This window comes from Coptis chinensis, chromosome 6, assembly GCF_015680905.1.
Source record: "Coptis chinensis isolate HL-2020 chromosome 6, ASM1568090v1, whole genome shotgun sequence".
NCBI classification, from domain to species: Eukaryota; Viridiplantae; Streptophyta; class Magnoliopsida; order Ranunculales; family Ranunculaceae; genus Coptis; species Coptis chinensis.
Window position 1 is genome coordinate 46,076,486 of NC_141461.1, and position 10,941 is coordinate 46,087,426.

General features: G+C 34.1%; 1 protein-coding gene across 1 annotated transcript; it reads left to right on the forward strand.

Annotated features, from left to right (window-relative positions):
• Positions 1 to 4,262: 4,262 nt before the first annotated feature.
• On the forward strand, positions 4,263 to 10,404 carry ASY1 (DNA-binding HORMA family protein). Its single transcript, XM_086565298.1, has 21 exons — positions 4,263 to 4,375; positions 4,457 to 4,513; positions 4,669 to 4,765; positions 4,844 to 5,005; positions 5,100 to 5,229; positions 5,308 to 5,377; positions 5,490 to 5,531; positions 6,853 to 6,981; positions 7,086 to 7,202; positions 7,328 to 7,370; positions 7,468 to 7,509; positions 7,658 to 7,782; positions 8,409 to 8,421; positions 8,537 to 8,613; positions 8,691 to 8,795; positions 8,989 to 9,139; positions 9,249 to 9,325; positions 9,406 to 9,463; positions 9,559 to 9,725; positions 9,830 to 9,967; positions 10,092 to 10,404. Exons 1-21 carry the CDS (start codon positions 4,373 to 4,375, stop codon positions 10,152 to 10,154), a joined length of 1,866 nt encoding a protein of 621 aa, XP_086421424.1. The 5' UTR covers positions 4,263 to 4,372; the 3' UTR covers positions 10,155 to 10,404.
• Positions 10,405 to 10,941: the final 537 nt, after the last annotated feature.

A 10,941-nucleotide genomic window follows, 5' to 3' on the forward strand; every position in this document is an offset into this window, starting at 1 on the left:
ACATCAACATAAGCTATGAACAATCATTGTTCATACCTATTTGGGGTATGAACAAATGGAACAATCATTGTTCATACATCAACATGAGCTATGATCAATCATTGTTCATAACTATTTGGGGTATGAACAATCAATGTTCATACATCAACATAATGTATGATCAATAAGAACACTTATTGGAGTATGAACAATGACAATCATTGTTTATACCTATTTGGGGTATGAATAATCACTGTTCATACATCAACATGAGCTATGAACAATCATTGTTCATTGTTCATATGAACAATTATTGTTCTTACCTATTTGGGGTATGAACAATCAATGTTCATACATAAATATAATGTATGATCAATAAGAACACTTATTGGAGTATGAAGAATAATTGTTCATACCTATTTGGGATCGATATGAACAATCATTGTTCATACATCAATATATTGTATAAGGTATATTCACCTAGTTGGATATGAACAATCATTGTTCATACACCAGCAGAAGGTATGAACACTCATTGTTCATAGTAAAATGACAGAAAGGGTAAAATTGGAAAATATTTATGTTAAATCCGGGTCATTTGTCCTTGAGGGTTATTTTCACGCGAAAATTGGTTTTCAAGGTTATTTTCACCAGAAATTTGTCATTGTGAGTGATTATAAAAAAACTCTGTTCTCTAAAGTTGTTTTGAATTGATATTTGTTAAAAGGGAGGGCATGTAATAACATATGTGAGGGGAGGGTACAATTGGCATTTGATCGGTAAAATTTAGACAGTTTTCCCTTGATTTAACACATTGCCCCTATGTTATCAATGAATTACGAAATTGTCATACAATTTAAATTACGAAACACCCCCTATGATTTATATAAATTACAGAACAATTCACATCTTTTTGGTAATTACTGAACAGTCCCTATACTTTATGATAAATTATATAATAGTCCATATATTTTGTGTAAATTGCATAACAGTCCCTAAACTTTATTTTAAATTATGAAATTGACCATATACTATAAATTACGAAACTATCCCTAATTTATTTTTATTATTTATTTTATTTTATTTTTGAGCACCAAATAAGAGTGTGTAATCGATGCATCACGCTGTGCCGGAATGCTAGTAACAATAAAAGTAGAGCCATAGAGACACCAGATTGAAAAAATAAAATAAAATAAAAAAATAAATCGACAAGTTGAGTCACTATGTCGATGGTTACTTCAACTAGTAACAATGAAGTTTTATTATTGAATTGATTTTTATTTTCTTATTATTATTTTGCTTCGATGAAAAAGTTTTCCTATATTTATGCAATACTTTAACTAGCCCATCGTGGATTTAGGCTTCCTAGAGAAAGACCATTTCTAAATGTCCAAGTTATGCACAAGAATATTATACAAAACATGACGCCTGAGTTTTAAATCCAAATTTTTTACGTTTATCTATTGGGAACTATGAAGTGTGGATATTTACAGTAAATACGTTAGTGATGTATAATATAATGAAAGTTGTGAAATATATCCTAATGTGGGTGGAGGTGTAATTTTATACCCCATTTTGGAGATGCCCTGATATGCCATGTTTACAGGAGGAGCATGGCGGGTCAAGGCATTCGGGGGCCTAAGCTAAGCAAAGTTCGAATATGGGGCCTTCTACTATTAATATATACTAATAAAATTGTTACATCTTATAAATTAATTTGTTTACCCTATTTCATATGAATGCAAACCCTCAGTTTATTTAACAAAAACCAATAAAATTGTTACATCTTATATCTTTTATATGACTGCAAACCCCCATTCTATTTAACAAAGAATCTAACTCTTTTAAAGAAAACGAGGGCTTCAGCAGTAAATTCATCACGCTATTAATTTTTTTTCCAATTTTACCCCTTGCCAAACACGAATATTATAGCTCATGCCATTTTTTGTTTTATTTTTTTATTTTGTCTTTTTGCAGGGGTAAAATGGTAGTTTCATGTCCATAAATTAATGAAAAATAAAATAAAATCGGGGATTGTTAACGTGGCGAAGACACGTACAAAGAGGCTAGTTTAGATTATAACAATTATTGTAAAAATTGATCATAACTTTTTTTTTTTCTTTCTTGAATAGTCATCTCACAAACTTGAGACTTCAATAGATTTATTTAACAAAGAATTGCATAAGAGAGAGAGAAGAAGAAGAATTCTACACTAAATAAAACAATAATATATGGACAGAATGAGGGATTATAGGGAAAAACCAAATAAGGCAAAAGAATGATAGAGGTAAGATTGAATTGAAGTATTGGTTTGCCTCATATTTGATTATTTAATTTGTTATTGGGTGATGAAAAATAATAATTAGTTATGGAGGCGTGACTATTTTTTTTTTGTTGGAGAAAGCGAAAAATTAAATATTAACGTGATTTTATAGTTTCCAATTTTCCAATGTAAAAACATTCGTCTAACGGATTAAAATAAATGAAAACCAATAATGAGATTTTTTTTTTTTTTTGCTAATAACACAATAGTGGACTGGGCTAGAATATATTGGGGGCCCTTGGGCAGTGGGGTCCCTAAGTAGTTGCTTATTTTGCTATATGGTAGAGCCGGTCTTAAGGAGAGGTTTAAAGCCATGTTTTTTTAGTGATTATGGCCCAAGTACAACACCCAATAATAATTTCGCCTCAAGTCCACATTGATTTTATAATTTCAAAGTTAAGGAAAATCGGGCTGACATCATCATTTTTACTTATAATTTTGGCTCAAGGACACATTTTCATTAATAATTTCGGCTCAAAGACAAATCGGGTTGACGTCATCATATGTAAGTTCATATGAAAATTTAAATTTATACAATTTTCTTTAACTATGTAAACTTTACATATATACATTTGTATTTACATATGTAAATTTAAATTTACATGGCTAACGTCATCCCGTGTTTTTGGACTTAGGGGCTTAGGGCGAAATTAAAATTCAAGTGGACTCGGAGCGGAAAATGTTTGGAAAATTGGACCCAATTACATAAATGTTTTTTTCGGGGTGTTTTGGAGTTTATAAACTTCCTATAACATTTTCACTACACAAAAGTGAAGTAAAGTTCCTATCAAAGTAAAGTTGCTTTCCTCTAAAGTAACATTTTCATATTCATGTTCATAAACATGGCTATGAACATCTATTTAATTTTCTCCTAACACATGTTTATTCAACTTGTTACCGAGTTAAAATTAAATAACTATTATTGGGATGACGAGAATTTTTTCCACCTTAGAGCAAGTCTAATGGAAAGCTGCTAAATTGGGCTGCTAAAAGGCCTAAGGTGCCACATAGGCCTTTTAAACCATTTCAATTACACTTTTTAGCAGTTGTTAAGTTCGGATAACAGACGACATAAACTCTGCCGTTTGTTTGTTAAATTAATTAAAACGAGAGACAAACGGCAGAACCTATGTCGTTTGTCTCCCGAAACTTATTATGATAACTGCTAAACAAGGCCACGTACAAATTTGGCTGGGTTTATGACACTTTCCAAATTTAAGAGCCTTTTAGCAGTCCTATTAAAATGACATTTTGGTGGTTGGGGTGCTATATGACCCCTTTAGCAGCCCATTGGACTTGCTCTTAGATATTTTCTATCTTCCAACTTAAAATTATCAAAACAAACGAAAAAAATAGTGGAAAATTGTGAATTTGGAATTCAGTTAACCACTATGAGTTCGCTCAAGCAAGGCCCAAAATATTGAATTCGGTGAATATTTCGGTGTACCCAAAAACAGATATATATCGGATATATCAATTTTTTTTTGTGACCAGTCCAAACTATCTAAAATATCGGAAATACTGGTAAAAAAATATCATAAAATATCAGAAATATTGGATATTTATATTAAAAAATGGTAAAAAAGTCAAACGATATATATCGTAAATATCACATATATCGGTGATATAAAGTTTTATATCGAAAATTTTGATATATATCGGAGAAAAAAGAATTCAATAGTCGGTGGTGGATATATTGATCGATGTCGGTGCACCAAAAAAACGATATATATCGGCAATATATGAGATATATCAGTGATATTTTGGGCCTTGCGCTCAAGTGCCACGTTAGCATTACCCACCTGTAAAACATTCTAGATATTTCTAATTTCTACTCCCGACTAACTAACTTCACGTTTATTACCACTCCTCAAAACAACACTTCTTAACTCGAGTTAAAACATTTTTTAACCATAGTTAATTGGTCATTCTTTCCACGCCTATATAAACACTCTCTCACTTCATTTCCAAACCGCGCTAAACTTTTTCATTTCAAAAATTTTTTTCCCAATTTCAGCTCTCGTCTCTTTTCTTCTTCGTTTCAAATTTCAAAAACAAAACAAACCAAAAATGGTGAGAATCATTCTCTTCTTTCTTCTTCTTCTTCTTCTTCTTTCTTCATCTGTTAATCATCTTCGTGTTCATGAATTGTAGGTTGTTCAACAGAAAATAAAGGAAGCTGAGATTACCGAACAAGATTCACTACTTCTGGTAATGAATTCGGCTTGTTTTCATCGTTTTTGAGGTTTTATTCATATATAACTTGTAGATCTGGAAAAAAAAATAGTACGAATCAAATGGTTTGATGTTTCTAATCCGATTTTTCACTAGATCTAACAATTACATCTCTCTGGTTGTTGAATCAGACTCGAAACTTGCTTCGTATAGCAATATTCAACATCAGCTATATCAGAGGTCTATTTCCAGAGAAATACTTCAATGATAAATCAGTTCCTGCACTAGGTATAACTTCCTTTCACTCAGATTTACTTATAAAGTTGATTTGTGTCTTGTTTAACGTGATTTGTTTTTTATAAACAGAGATGAAAATAAAGAAACTCATGCCGATGGATTCTGAATCACGTAGACTAATTGATTGGATGGAAAAAGGTGTTTATGATGCGTTGCAGAACAAGTACCTGAAAACGCTACTTTTCTGTGTTTGTGAAACAATAGAAGGACCAATGATTGAGGAATATGCTTGTAAGCTAAATTTCTCGTGAATATCTCGTGAATATATCATGAGAAAATGAAATTGAAGTGGGAAATTGTGGTTTGTTTGTTTGTTTGTTTACAGTTTCGTTTAGTTATTCAAACTCGGATAGTCAAGAAGTGATGATGAATATAAGTAGAACTGGGAATAATAAGAAACAAGGAGCAACATTCAAGTCTAATACTACTACTGATATCACTCCAAATCAGATGAGGTATAAAAAAATTACTTGTTGTTTTAGTTTGTGTTTGGGTTTTTACTAAATGATCGATGTGGATAATTGAGTTTTTAGGAGTTCTGCTTGTAAAATGGTTAGGACTTTGGTTCAGTTGATGAGAACTCTTGACAGAATGCCTGAAGAGGTAAAAAAACTAATAATCCATTTCTGTTATCTAAAGTTACACTGTTGGTTTTGATGTATTTGTGAACATTTATGAGTTGTTGATAAAATGTTTGAATTGATTTGTGTTTCAGCGTACTATTTTGATGAAGCTTCACTACTATGATGATATTACGGTATGATCGATGTTTCATCTCTGACTTGTTATGGAACTTAAATGTAGTCATGCAGTATGCTTTAGCTTGATATGTATGTCGTTACGATCCTAGACTTGTTATTGGTTCGTTTGGTAGTTATTTTTATCCTAGAATTACCTTTGGACTTAGTGATCAGTGAATGTGCATCAATTAGACTTGCCCACATATCAGCTGACTAGTTTAACTACTTTGTGAGATGTATTATTTCTGTTACTTCTAAGAGCTGTTGCATGCTCCTGTTCTACTTATGGTTGTATTTTATTGAATGCTGCTGCAGTCATATTGCAAGAAGTTGCAAGTATATGATAATTTTCAACTCACACAAGTGTTGTAGATCACACAAATGTTGAAGAGTTTGTCTAAATACTTTGTGTGTGTATTGTTTAGTGATATGCCTTTAGAATAGATTTGAGATCTTTGTCTATGCCCTAATTTTTGGAGTTGAGTTTTAGATTAGGAACCCATGCTGTGGTAGAGATGTATTTGGAGCCTCATTGTAATGCCTTGCTTTATACAGCTTTTTGTTTGTTTTCCCTTGCTTTAAACGGCCTTTTGTTTGTAATGCCTTGCTTTAAAATGCCTATTGTGTTATTACAGTCCTCCCTCTGTCACTTGTTTGAATTAACATACTGGGAGTACTTATTTTTCATGTATGGCAAGTTGGAAAGGTTGAGGGACTTAGTATGCTTTAGCTTGATCTTTTTATCCTTGAATGACCATTTGGATCTATGAAGACCAGAAATCATTTTATGATCAGTGAATATCCCTTAAATGGACTTGCCTAATATCAGTTGATTAGTTAAACTGTTTTATGAGGTGTATTTTTTTCAATTGCTTATAAGGAGCTGGTCCTGTTCTGGTCATGGTTGTAGTGTATTTAGTGTTGCTCGAGTCATACAGCGACAAATCACAAGTCTTTGTAGTTTTTCAAGTTTGCAGATCCAATGTCGGCAGTTGGGCTAAATACTTGAGTTTGTGCTGTGTAGTGACATGCATTAAGTAGTTAATCACTTAAACCAGATTTGAATCCTTTATGTATTCTTCATATTTGGACCTGGACTTTTGAAGTTAGACTAGGAAGTAGGAGCCCATGCTGTGGGAGAGATGTATTTTGAGCCTAATTACAATGGCTTGCTTTCTACGGCATTTTGTTCGAAATGCCTTGCTTGAAACAGCTTTTTCTTTTTTACACTCTCTGTTTGAATTTACACATAGGGACTACTTATTTTTCATACATGACGATTTAGACAAGTTGAGGGATTTTTTCTGTTTGGAAGTAATATTTTGATTGTGCTTGCAGCCAATGGACTATGAGCCACCATTCTTCAGGTGTTGCTCAGAACAAGAAGCTAGTAATTCATGGACAAAAAGTCCCCTCAAAATGGAGGTTGGGAATGTTAACAGCAAGCATTTTGTATTGGCTCTCAAGGTAAGACGAACTAAAATAACTTAGACAAGTCAAACTGATGATTTGGATTGTATATCAATTGGATCTGATGTGGTGGTTTGACTGATAAAATTTTAATTGGGCAGGTTAAAAGTGTCCTAGACCCCTGTGAGGATGAGAATGATGATATCCAAGGTGATGAAGAGGTAAGCATGGGAGGAGATTCTGGAATGAGGGATGATTCTTCAGATTCTGAGAGTGAGGTAAGACCAATTTTTTAACCCCCACTCCCTCAACTGTTTTGAACTTTGAGACTCACAGTGTTGGTTATATGGATGAGAGTAGCATGCTTTAAGATCAAGGTTTCATTAACTTTTCACCATCTCAGGTTAACCACTCGTCTGGAAACCAGTACATTGTCGCTCCAGTAGGTATGATCTTTCATTTCGCTTCTAGCCTTCCTTTCTTTTCGTCCTACACTCCTACTGCAGATTTTCAGTGTAGAGTGAAATAATAATTCTCCTGCAGGTAAAGAACGCTGCTCTGGTGACAATGACATGGTTGATGAAGGTAAGAATTTGGTTCTGATCAAGAAATGACTTGATCAGTTCTCCTCTCTTTTCTTTTTGTTTGATATATGTAATTTTCCTTTGGTAGAAGCTAAGGTGTCAAATTGTGCTAATAAATCAGTCATGGTTCTGTGCTTTTCTGCTGTCAGATGATACACAAGATGCTGAGGAGGACACGCAGCAGTTAGCTCGAGTTACAGACTGGATTACTTCCCGCCACATTGCTACTGTTGAACTTACTGATGTTCTTTCAAATTTTCCAGACATCTCAATGGTAAATATATAGTCACCAGCCTTTGATTTTTATTTCCCCTTCTGATTTTGTCTCTGTATGTGTGTGCACATTTTAGTCCTGAAGAGTGCCAATCTCCACTTGCCTGTCCTGAATATCTGAGTTGAGACATGAAGTAGCTACTTGACTTCCAGTTCAGCTTGCATGTCATTGTGTCATTTGGTAGGACCTAAATCATAAGTCCATCAATGTTTGGTTGCTCTTTAGAGTTTAGTTGAAAAATGAAAGAGAATCTGGATTAGTATTTTTGTGCAGTGGAAATTGTTAATTTGCATCATAGATTTTAAATAAATTAGCAATTCTTTCCCTTGAAGTCCATATTCAATCATAGACTGAATTTTAAATTGGATATCACTGGTCTTGTCATTTTTATCCAGAAGAGTGAGCTGGGTGGTCTAGAAGAGGGTCAGGTCTAGCTGGACGGTGTGTGTGGATTTTCTCGGGGCTTAAACTTCGGGTTCATTAGATATGCTTTAAAGTTACTTGCTTTTACCAGTAAAACTTGGGATACTGAAAAAAGAGGGAGAACATGTGCCCTCTTTAGCACCTAAATAATTTGCAATAGTAGCACGATCAGATTTTAATGGCTTCTTTTTTGAATTTTGCAGACTTTGACTGAAGGTAAATGGAGAAAGTACACATAACAAAGGAAGACAGTACCTAATGTTTTGGGTTCTCATGTTTCCTCTCGTGAAATGGGTCTTATCCGTAACTTTTTATTTTGACTTATTTGCAGAACTAATGGGCAAACTGGTAGATGAAGGGGTACTATCTAGAGCTGGAAGGGACACGTACACCATTAGCAACAGAAAGGTTGTTTTCTTTGTGTAGTATTATTATGTGTTCTAACCGTGTTTTTAGCTAGAAAACTTATGATAATTCCACTTCAGGGATTTGAGTCACACTTGAGCGATGTGAAGAAAGAGATGGATGCAGAGGAAACACTTGATGACACAACTCCTAACAGGACTGATGAAGATTACATGTACATGAAGGTAAGATTGATTTTTGTTTGCATTGTGGAAACTGGCCAAGGTAAATCTGGAGGTGCCTTACCAATAAATTCAGCTTATCACTCACGAACAGGACTTCATATTTTCACTGTTCAACAGATACATATCTATTATTTAGTTGTGGAGACTCGAGATTGTTGCATGCTATGTTTTAAATGTCTGAATCATAATGCAGGCCTTGTATCATGCTCTACCTATGGATTATGTGACTGTAACAAAGCTTCAGACAAAGCTAGATGGAGAAGCCAACCAGACAACAGTGCGAAAACTTATTGATAAAATGGCACAGGATGGATACCTTGAAGGAGTAAGCAACCGGCGACTAGGTGAACCAGTAGAACTGTTTAGAAACTGATTTATCATTTTTTTTTTGGACTTCTTGATGCATCTCATAACATGGTAAGCGATTAAACCCTTTTATATTTTCTGTTGCAGGCAAGCGAGTTGTTCACTCTGAATCGACCAACAAAAAGCTACTTGAAGTTAAGAAAGCTTTGGGAGATAATCCTTCTGTGAGTATACCATATCTTGAGTGTTTATTTCGTGTATATCTTTGCCATGTTTATATCCTAACATATCTTTCTTTGACCAGGCAATGGAAATCTGTGAACCAGAGAACAGATCTAATACTATAGGCTTTGTCAAAACAGGTATGTAGTATGATGAAGTGTTGTTATTCAGGAAGCTATGGTTCTTCATTCTTTAAAGATTGTTTAAAGTACAGATGCTTATGACCTCTAAACAGGTGCCAATCATAGAGATACATCTACCTGTGGTGGGCTCCACTCAATTGGCTCTGATCTTACTCGCACCAAAGGGAGATCTGATATTAACCAAAATGGCTCAATGAGAAGTGAGCAGACTGTGGGAAGGATGAGGGAGCAGGGAAACACACCTGTGAGCAGGCTTGAGGTTAGTTCATTGTCTCTTTTTAGTTTACATTATGATAGTGAATAAGAGATCCCTCCAGTTAAACATGTACTACAGGAGATACTTAGAATCACTATTTTTTGCAGCCTGTTGCTTCACGGGAAAGCATTGCACAAGGAAATGAGCATGATCGGGCAAATGGAAGAAACACTGACTATAATGATGGGGACACTACTATATGTAGTCATCGTTCCCAAGATAAGCGATTCAGGAAAGCAAGCACGGTAATATCAGTGTGATCATAACTATAATGTTCATATTAAGCAAGGCAACTTCCTAACTGAATGCTCAAAAGTATCTGCTATTTTGATTACTAATTATTGGTTCCCTTTTTTATCATTGTGACAGGTCAAGGAGCCTATTCTTCAATACTTTAAGCGCCAGAAGTCTCAAGCTACATTAGTTGCTTGAGTACAAGATGTGGTGTACAGAATAGTTAGAACATATACCCTCACCTGACCTTAGGGGATTGCTGAATTTTTTTAGTAAACTTTGAAAATCCAAGAAGTTGGATATGCTAGCCTGGGATGCTGTTTGGTTTATATTGTAATAGAATGGTTATGTCTTGGGAAGTTCACCATCCCTTTAATTGTTGTTGTAGAACTAATAACATCTTCAGTATCCCTTTATAAATTGCTATAGATATGGTTTTCTGTCTTCAGTTCCTTTGTACGTTAGTATTAGGCATGATGTTGCTGCAGTAAAAATCATAATTGGTAGTTGTTTAACTGGATTATGCGTCTGTAGTTATAAAACTGTGATCAGGAACAGAACTTGGAACGAAATGAATGAGGATTTAAGTATTGTATGGGATAGAACTTAATAATATGGATGATCACTTGAAAATATTGACTGGAAAACACTTCGTTTGGTCTTTTAGTTCAAAAATGTATTCCGCTCAATAATATGTTAGGAAAGTTCTGGACTCTTTGAAAATTACCTGTGAGGAACTGAGAACTAGTCTTATCTCTACACTATATGATAGCTGGGTTTGTAGGAACCACACTTCTCAACCGAATAGTGTATTTCTAATCTCTCAATTTTAAGATTTTAGAACCACCTCCCTATGTTTATTTAAATTACATCTCTCCTATTTATTAATTACAATTGGCTCTCTAATCTCTATTAAAATTGAACCACCTCCTTCTTTAATAATTTTAGGATAGTCTTCTTAATTTAAAAGCTAAATTTTATGTAT

Bases quoted from the DNA above. Each gene is read 5' to 3' on its own strand.
- ASY1 (XM_086565298.1), top strand. The intron at 5,006-5,099 runs GTAAGCTAAATT...GTTTGTTTACAG, and splicing joins AATGATTGAGGAATATGCTT to TTTCGTTTAGTTATTCAAAC. The intron at 9,726-9,829 runs GTTAGTTCATTG...TATTTTTTGCAG, and splicing joins CACCTGTGAGCAGGCTTGAG to CCTGTTGCTTCACGGGAAAG.